Genomic DNA, 21698 nt, shown 5'->3' on the forward strand with positions numbered 1-21698 from the left:
CGTCCTTTTCCTATGACAAAGGAGAAAAGTAATCAGACTGAAGGTTAAGCAAATTAACATTTGTAATTATGATTCTCGGTACAAAGCGGTACCGGGTAGAAACCATTAATAATATTAATAAAAATAATTGATGGTCTATTAATTCAGGGAGGTTCCTTCATTTAGCAGTACAAGAGGGTACCAGATATGCTAGCAATCGACAACCATTAATAACTCTAATTACCATAATTTATGGTTGATTAATTCAAGGGGATACCTTAAAAGTTTTCAAAATTATTTCAAACGACCATATTTCACACCCTTGTGAAACTTGATTTAATTCGAAATATTATCTGAAGGAGCAGGTGTCTCGAGTTTTAAAAGTTAAACTCGAGGAACGCGTAAAAGTACTGGAAACAGCGAAGAAAAATACAGAAGGTGTGAAAGTACAATATTTACTTGAAAGTTAAAATACAATGAACGATTGTAGACTTCAAATATTTCTATTGCAATTATATTTCTCTTAAATAAACTGTGGAAAGCGAGAATTCCAGTTCGAATTCGATTCGCTATGACCAACGGGTAGAAAAAGGGGTGAAAAATTTTCAACGAATACTCAACGCCAGACGACCAGGCATTGTTCTGCGCGAAGGAAAAAAAGCAGGGTACCAAAGTACCCTGTATATATCTATATATAGACAGCATCGAGGTACATTAGAGGGTTGCAGCTGTCGAGCTGCTTTTTTTAACCCCTTGCGATGTTAACGCTCGAGTCAAAACCGTGTCAAGGACAATCCCGATCAGTCGACACTTCCGTGACTTTTAGCCGTATGCTATTTCACGAAACGTATCAATATTTTTAGTAACACGTTGCCCCGATCTATACAAACTGAAAAGTTGAATCATGATAGACGTTCAGCATCCATCTCGTTCAAGACCTTCATCCAAAGTTTCCGCATTTTTTTCCCTACAGGGATCTATCTAGTAAAAGGAAATGTGATTTGATAGAAAATCAGGTATCTGCTTCGTGAAACCTTCTCGAAATATTTCTCCCTGGAGAAAAGAATAGGTGGATGTTGCACATAGGTTCTCGGGTTCGATGGTGTTCACCAAAGTCGTTCTTGACGCGGAAGAGCGTACTTTCCGTTGAAAGCCGGAAATTCGCGTCTCCTCGCTGCGCTAAGAACCGAACGACGAGGTCGAAGAGCACAAAGCTTTTTCCGCTTCTTTCCGTTTTACGTCACGCAATTGATTTCACGTGTATCTCAACATCCCGGCGAGTTTCATTAATGATGCCGAATCATGTGACTACCTCTTCACTCGCAGATTCAATCAAAGGGTTTATCCGAGAGCCATGTAAACGGTGTTGTGGGCGTGAATTAATTTGGTTGGTCATAGTTAATTTCGAAGCCATAGCTGCTCCTGTATCTCGATTGAATCCCCATACCGAGGAAATCGGGGAAGACTGTGGCTTAGGGAAATGGAACTTCCGGATTGTTTCCATAGCAAAGTGGCGCGTGTTCGATCCGCCCGATTCGGTCGACCATACATCCCATAGTATCGTGTTAAAATATTCTTGATTTTCGTTTATTTTTATTAATCAAAGACAAATCTAACTTCCTTCTATCCATAAATAAAGAAACAATTTTCTGTGCCTAATTAGCGCTCAGTAATCATTTCCATAAAATCATCCTACTAATATTAAAAGCAATTCCGATCGGGACAACGAGGAAAATTTCTACAAATTCCACTCGAAACTTTCGGATTTCTGTGAATAAAAATTAAAACAATTAACGATTTACGAAATCTTACATGGGATATTCAGGGCGATAACAGGGCGAAAGAAAGAAAGGAATTTCGAACTACGATCGAAAGCAATCTGGCCAGTAGCGTTCAGCTTGCGTCATGCGAGGTTTGGTAGAGGGTGGCGGTGGACGAAGTTGGAGGACGTGGCGGTTGATGTCGATTTCGTATATATAACGCGACCGTTCGCGATTGTTCGTTGCGATTGAAATCACGCAAAGCTTTACTTAACGGTGAACTTGCGGATCTCGAAAGCACCGATATATTCCTTGCCCCTCTGTCTCCGTGACACCCATTCTCGGCTCGACCCCAGGATGTTCACCGTGGTTGGGGAGCTTCTAATCGAAATTCTCGGCCGGCCATTCGAGTCGAGAACGTCTGATAATAATTTCCTCTGAAATATCGTTTGCGTCGAGATTGAAAAAATAATATATTTTACCCCCGGAATCAGTACAATCGTTACAAGCTCGTATAGCTGGCACGAAGAACATTTATTCGGACGATAAAATATAAGGTGAAGAGAAATGAAAAGAAAAGTCTGTTTCGCGGATGAAAAGGCAATTTCGCTAAACACGTCCGTTTTGATTTGCAAGTTAGAAAATAAATTGTATCACGAACCAGTCCGATCTCGTGGCGCGATAAGGAACGAAATGATATTATAAGCGGCTCTATTATACAACGATTATTATCGTTCGCGACACGCCAACGCGAAGGGGCCAGTCGGTTCTTTTCTCTTCTTTTATTAGCTTCAATCTGGCCTCCGTTTGTTCGCCGGCACGTTGAACAACGTGCATTTATTCGAGCGTGCCGTACGTAACGAGAAATTGAACGCGATGCCGGGGGAAAATGACGAATGCTCTCTCACCGGCTAATCGCGGCTATTGAACGACACTCTGATGGAATGAGAATTTTATTGCCATTGAATGAAGTATAATTACCTGATTTGTTTCAAACACAACGAAATTACTTGTTTTACTACTCTGAAATGAGTAACTTTGAAAAGAAAGCAAGAGTTCTGAGTAATACAAGAGACAATAATCTAAGTACCGTGTGTCGCCGACCTTCCGGACGGATCAAAAGAAACTTAAAGACCTAGGTAAATGTTTCCAGGTCCCAAACTTTTAAGACAATCAACGTGTTAACAGATTGAAAGTACTTGTTTGATGAGAACCAATACAGCATCATCGGTAAATCGAAGGGTTTCAAACCATCACCCTCGTTGTTTCTCTCCCAGGGACGAGTTAAACGAAGATTGCAAAGCTTGATAAGGGTGTTGTTGATCTTTGAAATGGATCACTCTCACACATGGAGGTTCGTTTATGTGTGCAGTTTTTATTTATAGTTTATCGTTGCAACCCGGGACAGGGTTAGCCGCGAAAGGCCGATATAGAAGGGACGCGAAGGTCGTTTATGAAAAGAGTTGCTCCGCTCGTAAATAGGGGATGCAGCGATGTATCGAGATTTGAACTTTACTCCTCCTCGTCGAACGTCGGCTCTTTTTCATTATACCTGCTCGCTGGATCGACGCATCGATTTTTAAATGAAACGCGTTCTATCCGGATCCTAGCCGTGGTTTACGTTTACCGTTTCCCCTCTTTTTCTCGCGTCGTTCGATTCTCTATTTTCATTCGAGATAGCGGCGGCTCGCTCGTACCGATCCCCACCTTCCCGACACGTTTCACACATTCCTGAATCTCGTTAAAACTTGTTTACGGGATCACTTGTTGTTTCAGTTTACGAGCTTTTACACGAACTCGGTGGTTATCTACCCCCGAGGAGCATCGCGCCAGCCGACATCACCCCGCTAGTTTCCAGGTTGCTACGAGTGAATGGGGCACCTCTGTTCGACTTCTACGTCGATGTGGATCTTTACGATCGTTCTAGATCCTCTGTATTCCTCGATCTGCCTACGAAACATCAGGAAAACGCTTTCTTCGTGGAAAATCCGGTAAGCGTTGCACACATTTTTATAGTAATCCTACGTACAGTGGGTGATCAAATTATTAGAGCCACGGTATGAAAAATGAGTTTTTCGTGTTTTTGTAGAAATAGAACGAGAATTTTAAGGTTTTTACATTGTGTCAAAGTTTTTACAAAAAAGTACTTATTTTTTACTAATAAAACATTTATTACTAATAATAAATATTTCCACAAATTTTCGATGGGGAGAAATTCCAGGTCAGTTAAGAACTTTCACTTTTTTCAACTGTGTATCATAATTTTATAATTTTAATAAAAAAATAATAAACTCTGTTTAACTCGGTTTTCATTTAAGAATTAATAATTTTTATGTAAAATCGTCAATTTATGTGAGTGGTTCTAATAATTTGATCACCCACTGTACATGTGTTTCTTTCTTCATTCAATCACTATTGATTTTACATCGAAACAGTAGAATTTTTCTTTGATCCGATTTCATTATCTTGAGTGCATCTTTCTCTGAGTAATTCTAGATTATTTGTAACGTAGCACTTGCGGGTATGAATACCAGTAGAATTTGAAATTGACCTCTTTAGAATCAGCATCCATCGTCTACTCGTTTCGCCATCCACCTTTCTTTCACTATTTCTCCCTCTCACGTTACTTACAATAAATCCTCCCATCTTTTCGCACATTTTACTGTTCAGCCTAGCCGTAACTCTCGCCGCCATAACGACATTTTATCAGCGAAGATCGAATAAATCTTGAAAATTACAAGAACCAAAGGCACGTTCGTCGATTCCGAAGGAAAATTAACGAGCGGGATTTCCGCGTGTACATCCGTTATCGAGACTCCAGGGACGAATACTTCGCGGTTGAGTGTACGGGCTAATAGATAGCGCGTCGTAAGCGGGGTTAATTCCTCGAGCAAATGTGCGGCGAGTTCCGGTGCCGGTGGAAATTCTGTCCGGTGGTTAAGAGCATCCGTAAACTGGCTGTTTGCGAATGACTGGACAGATTTTTGGGCTGCGACAGCTTGCCACTCGCGACCAAGCAAAAACGTCTTCATTATTCATTCCATTCGCTTAATATCGGCTTTATCGGCGATTCGAGAGCTTAAACCAGTGCACATGGTGCGTTGCAAGGATCGATGGAAAGGTCACTCTTTTTCGAATCGCAAAAGAACAACTCTAACTACGCTGGTATTTATATTTTGAGGAGAAAAATATTTGAGGTGCTGGTTCATCTAGCGGAGTTTTAAAATTCAAGTGGCTACCGGTGTATATTAATAAATCAATAATATATGTATGATTATTCCGCATAAGTACGCGCGCCGCTGCTAGTCAAAGGGTTAAACTTTAACCCCATGACTTTTTCCCCGCTTGCTCACTCGAGCCACGGATGATCGATATCTGGCAACTCGGATAGTTCGAAAGTGGCCGGAAAAGTTTGCGATACTTTTCTAAGCGAGGGCAATTGAGGTTCGGGATCGCGAGCTACGTGTATCGCCGCGTTTCCAAAGGACGAACGTGCCAAGCATTAATTATTTCCCATATCCATTAACCGGTTTCTGTGTTCGGTAAACTTCCGCTACCATCCGGTAACTTTTCACCGGTCCGAATCTACAGGCTGTCGTACAAGTGGTAGTACATGTAATTATGTAAAGTGGCCTGAAACGCGAAATACAGTTGAACAATTTCATCCGGTAATACGGTGAAAATTTCATTCGTTTCTTTACGCTCCAAGCTCCGGACGCGAGATTCTTTAGAAGTCTATCCTCTTGAAAAGCTTGTTAAAGTAAAAATATAAAGGAATATCCTGGAAAATTTCATCCCACGAGCTCTGGACACGAGGTTCTTTAGAAGTCTATCCCCTTGAAAAGCTCGTCGCGATTAAACAGAAGGGAAAGCTACTGAAAAAGCGCGCGAGAGGCAGGAAGAAACGCAACACCGGGCAATTTGAAGAGAAAATTTTCCATGACAACGACGTTCTGACCGGAATCGGATTATCCAGTGAATTTCGGACGCTAATTACAAGGCCGAGAGACGAAATTGCATCGAAGAAAGACGATGGTGCGAGATTGAAGAAGAAGAGCGTTGGTTGATTGGGCTGTGATTAAGTTTCTCGTTAGGAGTTCCGCGATACTTTCGCGATTTCTCTTACAATCTATCTTTTAGCCTTCGAATTATCATCCGTCAGGCGAAGGCTGAAAGTGGATTGCTTTGAAGCAAGAGCGTTAAGTAGAAATCAAACGCGAAGGGTACATAGAATTTGCAACGGAAGAAAGGTCTTCGCTCTCAAAGAATCGGACACTTCAGACTGCTCGAGTGTGTCTTTGAATGTTCTTTCGTCGGAGTCGAGAGTTTTCGAGCAGTTTAGCTGTTCACTGCTCTAAACAAGGTCTTGATCTTCGATCGACTTGTTCAACCGCTTCCGCGCTCAGCTTCTATGCCATTGAAAAAGAATTTTATCCACGGTAAATCGCGTAAGCGCGTGATACCCTAATTATTCGTGGCTTCCACGGTGTACTTGATATTTTAGTTGAAAGGGTAACCGCAGAGGGTTGACGATTTTTCTCTGGTTACAATTCAAAAGGCTTCTATTCTGGACGGGACAGAATTGCCGCGGAAGAGAATTAATCATAAAATTATGAATTAAAACAGCTCTTTTATTACGGGCTGGAATAATTCCTCTGGCCCGGCAGAGTTTTTTAATAAAAGCGTAGGTTAACGGTCACGGGGTTGAAAAGACCCGTTTAGACGAGGTTGCACGGTTGGGAACAGAGAAGTCCCGGTCGGATGTACACGTTCCCATCTCGACGCGCGGGCTTCTTTGTCCCGGCAAGTTTCCTTGCGATTCTGATAAGAGACGGGGAGAATTTTAATACTTAACCACGATAAAAGGATGTTCCTTCGTGACGTGACACATTAAACTGGCTGGTTAATAGAAAAAGTAGACTCGGACAAAAATGAAGAATCTTTCCTTGAACTGGATCGATGTTTCATTTTCTAACGCTTCGGTGAAAATAAACAGGAGTGTCTGCTGAGAGAGGCATAAATGTTTACGCCTGCATTAGCATGGGAGAAACTGAATTTCCTATCCGAAGAGCAAATCAGGCGTTGTTTGGACACCAGGGAGGCTCCGGTGCAATCGCTCCGACACGCTCGTTGCCAAACGTTCCGGCATCCGGTTGGCCGCTCCATTTCGTACTCTAATCGCACAGAACGTGCCAACTTATTTCATGGATCGCAGCTTTCGCCACTTGCCATCGAACCGCGGGAAATTCAGCTTCTTCTCCTGTCATTTCTCTCGGGACTACGAAGTTAAATCCCAGGGACGCGTTTACGGTCGGTTGTAAATCATCCACGTTTCACCGATTTCGGGATAATAAAGCGCGTGCTTAGAAACAAGGTGACGCATAGAGACGAGGCAAGGTTTAGGGTTGAATATAACATAAATCTAGGAACGACAAGCGCGCGGAAACTCGGCCAGAGGAGGAAGGCTGGAAAGGAGGAGAGCGTGTTGTAGTAAGTCGGCCGGGGCCTCGGTTAACTGGATGCTGGATACAAGCTGGAGTACGGTAGACATAATCGGTAGAGCAGACAGAAGAGTAGGACAGACTGGAGCCAGGAATTTCAGGCGGCGAAAGTCGAAATAGCCCGGGTTCCTTGGCTGTTCGCCAGTCCCTCTGGCTGACACCGAAGAAACATCTTCCTAATTTTACATGTTTGCCTCACAATTTGACCTTCCATCCTAGATATTCTATTACCAACTGTCGCGCTCCTGCTCAATTGTTTGAAATACCTTGATTGGATCGCTGAGATTCTTAAACATTTACCGGCGAATCTAGTTTAGGAGAAACCGGATGTCGTTTCATTTCGACATATTTCCTGGCACGCACCTCTGCACAATACCAGGTTACCCAGTTATTTTTAAAATGATCAATAAAGCACCAGTCCGCAGCTACTCGTCCGTCTTCATTAACCTACTCGCGTTTGTCAATCGGTGATTTCATTTTTGCTTCGAGGAAACGGTAGAAAATTTGATGCACCGATATTCTCGGTTAATGGTGTAATTTTATGTTCACTCAAGTATATGGTTGGCGCGAAGGAGAACGATGTGCGCGCGATTAATTGCGATTAAACACGGCAGGAAGTTTCGGTAGCACCGGATGGGAGTTCGTGCGACCGACTGTTTCCGTTTCCGTATGTGCACGGTACACATATGTCGGTGCGCAAATTACAGGGATGTGTCGCGTTTCGTGTGGACGTTCCATTTCGTAACAGGAGTATCGTTTCATTATGCTAACGAAATATCGATTATGATAATGCACGGAAGCGATTGAATCGCGTAGAATTACCATTACGACGGGCATGAAATGCGACTGCCCTTGCACTCTGTTGTTAACGTGCTTGTTTCCAAGGATTTTCGATGCTCAGAGTGAACCTTTAACGCACTCCGGTGCATTAATCCATTAATCGAGAAACGTTTCGAGCCTTGGTGCTTGGAAAATTTGTTAAATAAAATTTTTGCCGTGGAACGTCTATTAAATTTGTCAAACTCAACGCTAATGCTTTCGGTAATAAAATATTGAAAAATATATTTTTTAACGAAAATACCCGCACGATACAGGTGTTGACGCTGTTAAAACGTCTGGTTGGTAATTATTTCCTACACTGTCACCGATCAACTGGCTCGATCTCTGTGATTAATGGTACGTTCGCGTTAAACCGCTGTACGAGTTACGAATCATTAAGGAGATCGATTCTGTTCTATTAATTGATCGCGTTGTTTAAGCCTCGTTATTCGCGTTCTGTGCGTATTAAGAGAAAGGTAGCCGGTATTATTAATACACGTTGACGAGGACAATTTCTCTGATGTCAACAGGATTTGTCGGAAGATAAATTGTAATTTAGCATACTCTTAATCCTGCTGTTCTGTTTATATAAAATTTTGCATTTCACATTTCTTAGAAACTAGAGACTGCGAGAAGAATCACTTCGTTCCAACTATTCTACCTAATTTTCCACCGAGAAAAGTCTCCTTCTCTAACCAGAGGTCAAGCGATAAAGAGGGAAAATTAAGTTTGCCGGAGGCAAATTAACTTGCTTTGCAATTAAGCGTAGCTGGCGACGCATAAATCCGCAATGCGAAATCCGTTCTATTGTAAGGGGTTGGCGTAAGCCGGTTTTTCACTGCGTAAAAAACAGAGTGTGCAATATAGTCGGATACACCCTTGTTTACCGAATCACCCCTCTAACGTTTTGTCGATTCTGTTGGAAATGAACTCCTAGGTCGAACAGCGAATTGAATGGAAAACAAAGAAAGTACTTTCGGTGCAAGCAATACAATCTAAACCTAACGTAAACCTAACCCAAATTTTTCTAAGGCAATTTACTAAGAAGGTCTAAAATCTAGGCTCAAGTAATTTTGACAAATTTTTCTATTGTCAACTTTGCTTCCACAATTTTCTAAACGCTTCCAGGTCCACGTGATTCGAGGTCTCTCTTAGAATGGCGAAACGAAGAAGTGAAGAAACAACGTGGTTTCGTAGTCGACGCTTAACAAATGCTATTTTAATGTACTCCATCTTGTCGCAGGAGGAGAGGTTACAATGGGCCAAGGCGTACTCCACGATGGAGAAGCAGCAGAAGAAGATGGTCCACGAGGAAAGTCGAGCTTACACCATGATCAAGGTACGTGTAATAATTTTATTCTCGTAATTACGTCTGCTGTCGCACGGGAGATGCTGAATTGTAAGTTGAAATTAATCAAAATTCATACTCTCATTTTCTTTTGTTCAAATTTTCCTACCCGAAAATTGGAGGAAACTTGAAATCGAAAGAAATCCGAGCTTCTTCGACGAGGAAAAAATACGTGTGGGTTAGGTTAACGTTAGGTCTGAGATTCCGGAATGATATCAACGAGATCCGGGCAGGATCGAACGAACAGATTTTCCTAATTTTCCCCGGTATGTAAACACGATCCACGAAGAATCACGCGGTCCGTTCGGAGACGACAGGCACACTTGACCCACTTGTCAACTTGTCGAAATCTCAATCTCGATATTAACCGTGATCGCAGCGATTCGTATCGGAGAAATATGCCCGGTATGCGGGCCGATGTGATCGATGGAACGTTGGCAAGCTAATTAGGTTACCTGTACCATTGAGTAAACCCAACACCGTTGCCGAATGTTCATCGTTACCTGGTGTTATTTTAAACCGGGATCATGTTCGACCATGTAAATCCTTGGAGAATCGTGCCACGTACTGCCAGTTTCCTTCTAGTGCTTCGATTTTCATGAGAACTGTAACGAATGGCGGTGAGGATGGAATGTCGATGAGTATCGAGTGAGGATATTTCCTCTTTTCCTTGTTTCTCTTCACGATCGACTGTTTATTCGCATAAATTGCTTCGTTACGTGAATACAGATTAATTTTAATGTAATTCAAAACATTTCTGTAATGCAGCGACTGAATGTGTAATTGAATATAAAATAAATTTGGAACACTGCTGGATTCACCGTTTATTTCGTCACACGATGAATGTATACGATGTTCGTTTCACTTTGAATGCCCAAGCCACACACGGACGGAGGTAATCTTACAAATACCTTACACTTTCGAACGTTGATTTACACACTATTCACCAGAAAGACAGTATTTTTCGCGGTGATGATTCAAAACATTGCCGGGATAGGTCGGGTCGATCGTATTTCTCGCTGGCTCGTCCCGAATTAAAGACAGCCCGTTACACTTTTATTTCGAACAAAAGACGTATCCCGCCGCGCCGCTTCGTGCCAGGACGTCATTGTAAAAGCTGCTGTACCGTATGTTTTATTACGGTGTATATTTTTCAGTGCGGCGCAATAACTCTTCCGCGAATTTGTACGCCGGATCATTTTACGGGCGTCCTGTTTCGCTCGAAACTTCCTTTTCTCTCGTTTCCAACCCTCTCGTTATAACTCTTCTCCCTTCGCGGTGATCCGGAACAAGAATCCGAAACGTTTTCGAAACATTACCATTCATCTACTCCTTTACGTTCGAAAGTATACATCGACCTCTAGCAACCCGAAAATGTTCATATTTCCAAGTCGAGCCGAATCGGATTATTTATCTTCGTTACGGTGCAATCAAGCGGATTTATGTCTCAATAATAATCGTCGCTTGGGATGATCACGGAGGCGCGATTACGTCAGGGGAGCAAAGAGAAATGGCAGCACGTGATATCGTACATGGAACCATAAAACGTGTACGCAACGAAACTACGCGATCGTAAAAGGATTTTATTCCGATAGCTACTATCGACATCGATCAGACATGTATTATTGCCATTTTCTTTCGAAACATCTGTCTCTCGATGACTTTATGTCTTCTGTCTCTTCGAATTTATCATATGTAAATTTACAGGTTGTTTCGGATTCAGAATTTTATCACGAAATAGACGTCGTTCAAAGGAATTTAGTCTACTTTGGCAAGAAGCCATTCGATGTAACGATGGGACTATTAACATGACCAAACATCGTTCACGAATTCGACGTTATCAATGAACCGTGTTACGGGCAAAGTTCGAGGAAGAAGTTGGCCAAGTTGTTGCCGTATCTAACATTGTATCATAACTGTCAGACGGTACAACACTTTTAGCTTAAAATTAATTCTCATTGCGAAACGCCAGCGACACAGTGATTTGCTAAGATCGCTTCCGTTCGAGTGCGGTTACCGTGGAACGTAGGACCAAGGCACAATGCCAAATGATGGCAATAACCAGGGGAATTATGCCTCTGCTCGAGGTAACTTCCCAAATTTTCACGTCACTATATCGATAAAATTTTTATTATTCGAAAAGGCAAACTGTAATAGTCAGAAAAATAAAAAATTTCCATAGAATCAGTGGCTAAATGGTAACTAAACTAAGTTTTATTAAACCACCCCAATATAATTGCAAATTATAATCTGTAACCCACGATCCATACAACAAGTACGTTGAATTAAATCGAGCATAATGGAATATTTTCCTTTCAACTTTAACCTTCAATTTATCAAAGAAAATGAAATGTCGAGCGAGCCGAAATGAAAACATCTCGTATATTACCGCATTTTATTATTTATTCTGAAGGAAGGAATCGTTAAGGGAGTTACGTTGCCTTGAAAATTGTAAAGATGTAAGTAATGGAAAAATCGTAAAGGGAGAAGCAACGAGACACAGCAAAGGCTCGTTCGGTTTTCGGTTCCTGCGTTCGGGAAATCTTTTTCCACCGGCTGCTTTGATGTATCGATTGTACACGCGATCTGTATCGATGAAGCATCCAGAGATGCAGCCAAGTGTCCCAAATACTCGGCTCGATTCATTGGTTCGCGATACAACTATCCAGAAATAACGGGCTATCGTCGAAGCTATCGGTAAAGAAGAATTCGAGAAACATTTTCATAGGAAGCATAAAATTATTGGATTTAAAAATCGAATCACTTTAGACAGCTGTTTCGAAAAATTACAAATTATCTCCGTGGTATTACACGGTACTGTTATCGTACAAGCAGTCCGAATAAATTTCATTTTGAAGAATTTCGAAATTACTTCCGGACGTATGCATAATTCAAGCACCGTTTACTTTGAACGCTGACCAGTCGAAAGCTCTTTCGCGTAGCGAAGCGTAATCAAGCTCAACAATCTGACCCATAAATAACGTACGGAGAATTCAGTACGTTTCATCGATTCGCTTATCTAATTCCGTAATCATCGGGTAAACAAGCACATAAATTTTCAGAAACGAGTTACATCGCTAACCGTACGGACAAGTGGCTTTCCCGAGAACGTCCGTTATCTCGCGACAGAAACCCGCGCAGACGTAACCTGCACGATATTTCGTGTCCCGGTTTCGCGAGCGCAGATCGTTCATTTAGATACAAGGTTCGATTAAATTTAATAAATGCCCCGTTTGAATTCCGACCAGACCGTACCGCTATTGATACTAACCCGGGTGATGAATATTAATATTGCTCTCCGTCACTCGGCGATATGCATTTTCTAAAATTGCATATAAAAATTTCAGCCTCCGTCTAGTCGTTCCAAGATAACAATAATAGAGATAAAAGCTATGGGATAAAGACGTCAGGGAAGAAGTCATTACAGCGTAATGATTCTACTTTGTTTCACGTCGAGTCTTCACCAAACGATCCTTCTAGCTGATCTACCCCGACTTCCTATCTTTTAGAAGATACCACAGACCAGAATGCCTACCGGGATCCTGGCATTTTGCTTTCGCTCGAAAAACTCCCCGATATCCGTCGGATTAAAAGCTCTCTTCTCGTTCCCTATGAATCTACGCAAGCAGTTTTTCCTCTGATTTATCGCTGAAAATCCGCCCCGTTGTTTGTGACTCCTGTCCCTTTTCAACGAGTAACGTTCATTGTAGTTAGATTCTTCAAACAAAGTTGACTCGGTCGTTCTTTTTAGTAGAGCGAAATCTTGTAAACTTTTCATAAATTCACCGCAGCGATTGTAATGAGAATTTATTGTAATATTTGAAAAGAGATTCGTATAAGAAACGAGGGATTACGAGGGGAAGCATTTGCGTGTTGAAATTATTAAAGAGTCGAGATAGGATGGCAGCGTATTAGGTGTCGAAATCAAGGGAACCAGGCCAACGAGAGAAGCCTCGAGGAAGTCATTAATTTAAAATTCAATTCGATTCCCATGTTCGTCCCCGGCGACGTACGGTGAGGCACGAAGAAATCGTGCATGGGTTAAAGGCCCAAGGGAGGGACGCAGGTGACGACGTCTGCGCGATCGTTCAAACGGCCCTGCAATTTAGCCGAATTTCGATCGTTAATTAGAGTGGTGCTGACGTAACCGCGGAACATGTGCCAGAAACGAACGCGGCTGCAGAATAAATCGAGAATGAATCATTCTGAACGGTACGAGTCCTGAACAGACGCAACTCCTCTGCCCGATTCAAACTTGATCTCCTCTAACAGTGAAATAGATGATGCTTGATGGCACTTCTAGAGTTTCATAAAGAATCATCAAACGGTAACTGTGATCTCTCGGGAAGTTCCTGAAATTCGCCCAGACCCGGGAGGTTAATAACCCGAGTCATCGAGAAGGAATCCGAGCTGATACTCCAACCCTTCATCATCCGCGTCTCCATCGGCGGTAACGCGGCCATTATTAACGGTTCGTCGAATTAAAAGGAGCACCAGAGGCGATGGGCATCGTTATCAAAGTCGTTAGCGTCGCACAAAGCGGTGGATTTCATTTCCTCTTCCTTCTGGCGTGTCGTCGCGTACAGAGTCGTCCCCAACCCTTTGCTCCTCAGCCTCGACGACGCTGGTCGCTCAATCGTCCCCGCAAAAAAAAAATAACGCGACCCAATTTTCCAACTTTCCACAGGGATCGACGCCATTGATTCCGCGAACGTGGCAGCGACCGAATCGTCCTCGAAAGACTGTCCGTCCGTTCTCGAGTGGTTCTTCAACCCCGTTCCCCTATTCGAAGGGTAAATAAATGAAGTCGTGGCTCTGTCGGAGCGGCTCGAATGGTATGGTAACTAAAGCAATATCCGCCGGCTCGTAGTTTTATTCGCGGGAAACGGCCGGGGAATTGAAAACGGCCGGGAAGAATCCGAAACGAGGGAAAGGCAAGATGCTGTTTGAAAAGTCGAGGATAAGGAAAAGGAAACCTCTGACTCTCGATTGCGAAGAATTGCCGACACAAAGTACACTCTGGAAATCCAAATAGATTCGATCGAATTAAGCAATGATGCATAACGTATGCAATTTAATACGCTATATTTAAAGCGCAACCCTCTAGAATTTTTTTCAAACCCCATCTCGTTAAACGGAACCAGAGGACGCGTACATTAACGAGACGCGTTACGCGATTCGTTTAATAAGCGTGGCACGTTGGACGAGGCTGAATTAATAAGGTGAATCCGATTACTCCCTCCAACGTCAGTTTATTTGCGCCAGTTACAGCTTAACAGCTTATCTTCGTCCGGGAGGACGGGGGCTGGAAAGGGGGTTGCGTAGAAAAGGTAAAACGTTGGTATTTTATTCGGCGGGGTAGCGTGTAAAATGGAGGCTCCGGATATAATACGTAGAATTTATTAAATCCATGGTCGAGCATCGCCATGAAAACAAAGCGGTGGGTGCCGCGTGGTTTGCCTGCTAGTCGTTTTCAGGAATTAACCAAAGCGGAGCGTGTTACGCGGGAACGTCGAGCCGACATAATTAACGAGCGAAACAAACGGGAACCGGAGGAAAATCGTGCCGGCTGATTTTCATGAACTCCTACGCTAGATTGGCTACGGACCTTTGAAAACCGATAGACAAAACTGCTCTTCTTCGATAATAATCATGAAATACCCTAAATTGTCGCCTGTCCAACAATTAACGAAATCAAAACGACGTCTTTCCAATGGAAATTTTAATTCAGAAATGAAACAAACTAAATCCGCGGTCTCGATGAGTACAAGTTCAAAACTGCCGAAGAAGATGAGGAGTTCTGTTTCTATTCTTCTGGGAACGGGTCAGAACTTCCGTCGAGGATGAGAGGAAAAAAAAACTGCTCGATAGTTGTGTCGTTACGCCGCATACACGAATATCTCGGGAAGAGTTCATCCGGCAGTGGTGCCAATTCCCTGGGGGTCTGGCTAAAGCCTTCCTCGAGAACTTCCGTCGAAAAGTATGCCAAAGATAGGACCAAGGAGAATTCACGATCTTGAATAGCCTTATCGCAACGGGTTCGATCGGTTTCCCTATTTTTTCCCCCCATTGTTTCTACGTCTGGTAGACGCCGGAAGCGTCCATCGATCTATTTCGAAATTATTTACGCAACACCGATTTCACCATCCCCGGGACAAGTTTGAAAGTTCGATCGTCGCTATCGCGGGAAAGTACAATAATAAATGTCGCCTCTCGAGTAGCCTCGGGCTTTCATTCTTCAGAGACGATCGTAGTTTGATACTTTGCATTCGTACGTTCTCCATTACCGTAAGTTTCCTTTCACAACTTTCTACGCTTGACTTTGGACAAACTTTCGTGTAAATATTATAAAATGATTTCGAATTGGCTAACGATAAGTAGTCACTCTGTTTACAGAATAAAATGGAGGAGCAGAGGTCGCGAAGGATACAGAAAATCGTCGATGGTTTCCTGCCGAGGACGATGGATCCGAAGGATCGAACGTCGGAGATCGATCTATTGTTACAATTCTGTCTATCCCTCAGCAAGGTAAGATTTCAACGTGATCCCGCCAAAAATACAATTTCATTTCTCCAATGAACCATTCGCAGAAAAAATTATATATTTTTTGATCTTCGATGAAACGAACAAGATCTTACACTGTTCTTTGAAAGGAAAAAAGAAAAGGACGATCTTGGATCGAATCGAAATTTCTTTCTTGCAACTTTTTCCCATTTCCTGATACGAGCAACGTTACATTCCACCCATTCACACCGACCGACCTCTGACCCTTATTCAATAACGTTTCGTTCACGTGTCAGATCTACCCGAAGCACAAGGACCTGTATAACTGGGTGGACGTCGATCAGAGGGTGTACGTTCCTTTCAACATGTCCTATCTACAGGAGAGCTTCGGTTATGTGAGTAGAGGTTAATGGGGAACGCGATTAACCGGCTAAGGCAAAAGGAAAATGATTTGCTACGTTCCTGGGTTAGATAAGGTGGGGGACGCTGCTGAACGCCACCATGGGCGCAACCACTGCCGATCTTTACAATCACAGCCGCAATCGGGATCGATCCTCTTTCGATGATCAATTGATCTACGTTTACGTAACCGCTCCTCGTTACTTTCGCAGCCTCGGTAAACTGCTGAATCGTTTCTCCAGAAGGTAAGCTTCGTAGTTACTCCGTCCTTTGATGAACATCAATCGAGAAATTCCTGAGCAACGTTCTAAATTATTAAAAAATCGTGTCTCATACGCGAAGGAAATTTCGATAAATTTCCGAGGCCTTTCATTTTCGCGCTTTTGATAAGAATGGATTTAAATTCGGTCCCTGAAAGGCCAGCAAATAATTTATTGCGGTCACGAGACACGAAAAGGTACAACCGCCTAACTCGGCCCGAGCCCTATCTTCCATAGAACGATGAATTCGATTCTTCCTCGTTCTTCCGCAACATTAAGCCCCGAATCTACGGAATATTAAAGTCCGCGATGTTTAAACGAACGCTTTCGCGTCGGAAAATAGAAGAAACAAAGGAATGTCTTTCTTCCTCCGTCGATTTTTATCGCGTCTTAAATTTTTCAGTCATTAAAACAAGCTGTTACCGTTAAGTGCGTTGGAACATTTGCTATATGATGGAAGTAAAAAATTGACGTCGTTATTATAGTGGCCAGAGGCTCGTTTATTAGTCGAACGACCGGCGTAATATTAAAAATAACGACGCGTTGCGATAACTGTCGTTATATCGGAAATTTTTTTACGATCGCTAGTTTTTATGAAACTACCTCTAATATTGGGTGTTGTTGATAATTTAAAAAGAAATTAAAACTCGACAGAAAAATTTCTATTTTCTACTGATTTGAAAATGTCATCGATCGCTCAAAGTGAATAATTTGCAATTGGATGATCGTACGGTCAGTATTCGTGGTTTCCGGTCGCAAAAGACTACCGGGTTCGATAACAATACTTCCTCTGGCGCCTAACGAAGACGAATACAACGTAAAGCGACGTAAATAAATTCTTCCGGTTAGGCGACTGCATTTCGTTGCATTAATATTCATTCATTGTTGTCATTCGTGATTCGAGCAACCGATACTTTGTTCCCGCGAGCCACCAACTTCCTGAACAATGGTCTCGAATTATCGAGGAGACATTTCAGCAAAAATGCAGTGGGAATTAACGAGGTGCCTCGATATATCTATGGCTCTAACACTGTTATCTTTTGAAGAAATATTGCTAATGAAAAGTTCGATAACAGGAAATTAATCACGCCTGTACGGTTCGCGATTGTACATATAATCCCATTGTGTGGTTACTATAATTATCGAAAACCCTGGAAAATTCGTGGGATCGGTAAGCCGGATTGAGCGAAAATTGGGAAACGATAATATTTGGGGAATATTTGTTTGGTCAATAACCGAAGTAAACCGTGCTAGAACGTGAGCGAAACAGTAATTAAGCCGTCTTTTGATTACTCAATTAGCCGAGTCATTTATCTTTCGTTTAAAGAACACAATAGAAATATACAAACCAGTTTGAAAGTATTGGAATTGCATTGAAAAAAATTGCATCCTATGCACCGATGCATTAAACTGCATCATCTTGACATATTATTGACTATTTGATGGATACCCAGATATCCAAGTAAATTTTCGCTAATTACGTATCTCATTAATCAAAAGGCTTCAATTAGCGGAGTCCGAGTTTTGACGACGCAAACGGATATTCGGGGTAACTTTTCGGACATCGATCACCGAATCGTACCGATTACATTAAACAAACTTCTCAGCACGGTTAGTTGAATACCATGAGGCAGATTGCGCGTTGCGGTCGGGAATGTCGCAAACACTGACAGGGAAGCAAGAAAATTTGCATAGCTATGTGCAAGCTAAACGACGACGTTACGTCTGTTCACCGTTTACTGATTCGCTTAAATTTACCGAAACTCCCGATGCTTGGCTTCTTGCAGTTTGTTGCTACAAATTATTTAATCCGGACCAAAAGCAATCGAGAATCGTGTTCCTTTAATCCTTTGATTCGTTGATCAATTAACGCGTTCGTCCGTGAAACATTCGTTACGATTGCCACGAACAGCGATACCAGTGAAAAGAAATCCTTTGACCGAGATAATTTGTTGAGTTAACACTATTGAGAGAAATGAAAGGACGAAAATTTATAACGATTACGTTAATTTCGCTTTGAATCGAATCCCAGGCTCAAGAAAATGCTACTTCTGAGGAAATGCTACTTCCTGAAGACAAGGTTCATGCTTAGATAGCTTAACTCGGGTTATTCGGTCGTCGAACACGAGGAATGTAGTCTTTCCAGGAAATCCAAGGTGAAATTCTTCGGTCGTGGAGCTTCCGTTTGAAGCAACAGATTCCGGAACGCGTTGCGATGTCGGGTTAGGCGATCATTTTTTAAAGTTTCCAGTTCGCATTTTCATAATATACTACCAGGTGGAGGTATCGCGTATGTCGTATTCAATGCTGATATTTTTCGTCATAGAATTTCACTTTACCAGAACCGTGTTATATAGGCGGTGTACAATCAATACCGTACGTATTCAGAGAGGAAAGGGTTAAAGGAGTACGGGATGGTAAATCGAGGAATACGAGTGGAGTAACCGCGGAATTATCGAGTTCGTAGCCAGTTAAGCCTAATATCAGCAAAACGAATTGATAGCGTTGCAAACATTCGGGATTCCGAAACGCCACTCTTGCAAGCGCACGCTCGTTGCTCGCCATTATCTCCGCTAGACAGACAGACGCAAACCGGAGGGATGAATGCATCCAGCCATCGCGATAATTACTGCCGAAGGTATTCCTTGCCGCGAGAATGAGACGGCGGTATCCTGCCGCCAATTTGTACCCGACCATGTATCGTACTTAATGCCAGAAGTTGTTTCGCTCTCGAGAGGCAAGAAGGCTGAATCGTTCGAATTAATCTCATTTCACTACGAATCACCATCAATTCTACAATTTACATTCGAAAGCTTACTATTCATCAGTGTTGTAACGTTTCAACGCTTTTTCGTTCGAATTAAACGATGGTACGAGCAGAAGATAGACGCAGGAATTGAGTTTCGACAGCGGATAGGGGATGAAATTTCTCGACGTAGGTTAATGGACGAATTAGGCAGCGATTTACGATGCGTGCCATGCTGGTTGCTGGCATTAAAATTGATAGCCGTGCTACATTTATTAACCCCCGTAGCTAGCTCACCATCCACGCTGCGTACGAACTTCTACCCTCGTAAATGTTACACAAGACGATGATGCTATTCCCCGAACTAACCACCCCAACCAGCGTTTAATACACTGTTTAATTTTCATTCTGTTCTGTGCCAATTTTAACACCTTCACCGCTGAGAGGGTTAACAATAACTGACGTCTCGAATTGAACGCAATAATAAGTACAATATTTATTATCAAAATTTCTGTGAAACAGCCTCGAAGCGTGAATAGTACCGCAAAAAATCGATAACATTAATTCATTATGCTTTCGAGGCCAGCTGTTCATTATTATAGCCTCGGGGGCCATTATCTTTCCAATAAAGTATATATTAGCTAGCTTTATTCGTTGTGCTCCTTCTGAATAATAGTGTGAAAGTTATAACCCTCGAAACTGTGCTACCTACTTCCCTCGAACGAATGGTATTCAAATTTCTTTCGGAAGATCTGAAATACTATTCTGTTTCATTGCTCGTCTTGAAACACGTTGCGTATTCATTCGAACAGTCTGGCTACGAAGAATACTTACAAATATATCTTGTTACGAAGGATTATTCACAACGGATTGTTGCTACTGTACGCGGTGGACACGCTCCATGACATCGTGAACGTGACCGCCAGCAAGGATTGGGAACTTTCGTGCTTCAAATTGACGAAGGACGTGTTCAGTGAAATCGTTGGTGCTCTATACGTGCGTCAATACACCCCTCAATATTTAGAGACTCTAGCCAATAGGGTAAGGAAGAGAAGAATGATCAAAATTATCATTCATCCGAAGAGTCATCGATCTATCACCTATGCTAATGATATGCATCAAAGATGAACAGTTGGAGCAATGTCCTGAAATTGTAATTCAAACAAATAAGGGTAGTGTCTTATTTGAGATCCTTAATCCTTTCTCTGCGACAAAGTTTGCTGCCAGCATGCTGGTAGAAAGCTTCGCGTTGATGTTAAATATTCTAATTAGCTTTAAATTTTTATCACCCTTAATTCATAGAGGAATAAACATCATTTATGTTGTTTAAACCAGAATTCTGATATAGGACATTGCTCCAAGCGATTGCCCTGAAGTTCACCACTGTTCTATGCACTCTTGTAACTTAATAATGCACAAACTCAACTCTTGTAGTACACAGTAATAAGTACATTGTACAGTATTGCAACTCGAACGCAACAAACAGTAATCGCACCCTTTATTTAAGATATCCTTTCAGTCATCATTTCAGTTTAAAATCCAATGACTATCAGTGAAGACATTAGTGATCTTTATCGAGTTAATCTGCTGACAGAGAGTAAACGGAGAAAATTATCTTTGGAATAGGTGGGAGGGCTGTTCGAGCGAGTGAAGGAAACGGTAGCCGAGCGTGTCCTGGTGAAATCCTGGCTAGACGAGGAGACAAGGACACAGGCGTTGTTGAAGCTGAACTCATTGCGGGGAAGATTTCACGTTTGGCCTGGTTTTTACAACGAGACCCTGTTGGCCCGTGAAATGGCCGAGGTGATGCCTTTCTCCATGCTCTCTTACACTTGACATTCAGTTTCAGTTTTTCTCCGTTGAACACTGCTAACAACAATTTCCCCAGAATGTCCAGTTAAATTAAGAAACGCGTGTGAAAATGATTTTTCTGTTCTGTAATCAAACACCTGGAAGACCATAAACACTTTCCCACGTTTTTCGTGACCGAGTGTCGTTTGCGGTAGGTGGAGATCGATCCGGAGGATTTCTTCCGCAGCGTGTTGATGAGGTTTCGACAAATTCGCACGGTGGATGACAAGGTTCTACGGAGGAACATGACGGAAAAGTAAGCGACACAAATAAACGAAATTTGACAAAATTGTGTAGGCGTTTAAGTGGAGAGGGAGAGGAGGGTTTCGTCTTCCCGGACGCCTTTAGTTCGGGCCGGGGACCGCTAGGTGGCGGCGAGATGACAGTGTTCTCGCTAGCGGTCGCAGTTCAAATGTATAAAAGTTCCGAATTGGGCAGGGATCGTCTGTTAACAGCCCCACTGACGAGTCTGACAGACGATTCCGAGACGAAAACGCCTTCTTCTCCCCTCTCCTACAATTGCATTTTCTT

The 21698-nt window shown here is 42.5% G+C and overlaps 1 protein-coding gene and 1 long non-coding RNA gene across 2 annotated transcripts in view; one reads left to right on the top strand and one right to left on the bottom strand.

The window, feature by feature from the left end:
• Positions 1–20308, top strand: part of LOC143305912 (neprilysin-21) — a 45964-nt gene extending 25656 nt beyond the window's left edge. Inside the window, exons 6-11 of the mRNA XM_076691115.1 lie at positions 3516–3730; positions 9303–9398; positions 15804–15935; positions 16208–16306; positions 16388–16555; positions 20171–20308. Of these exons, the coding sequence (XP_076547230.1) occupies positions 3516–3730; positions 9303–9398; positions 15804–15935; positions 16208–16306; positions 16388–16477 (632 nt within the window). The 3' untranslated portion in view covers positions 16478–16555; positions 20171–20308. The remainder of the gene's footprint in view (positions 1–3515; positions 3731–9302; positions 9399–15803; positions 15936–16207; positions 16307–16387; positions 16556–20170) is intronic.
• Positions 1–21698, bottom strand: part of LOC143305914 (uncharacterized) — an 85187-nt gene that overhangs the window by 45511 nt on the left and 17978 nt on the right. The window lies entirely within an intron of this gene.

The sequence above is a fragment of the Osmia lignaria genome, chromosome 12 (assembly GCF_051020975.1).
Source record: "Osmia lignaria lignaria isolate PbOS001 chromosome 12, iyOsmLign1, whole genome shotgun sequence".
In the NCBI taxonomy this organism is placed as follows: domain Eukaryota; kingdom Metazoa; phylum Arthropoda; class Insecta; order Hymenoptera; family Megachilidae; genus Osmia; species Osmia lignaria.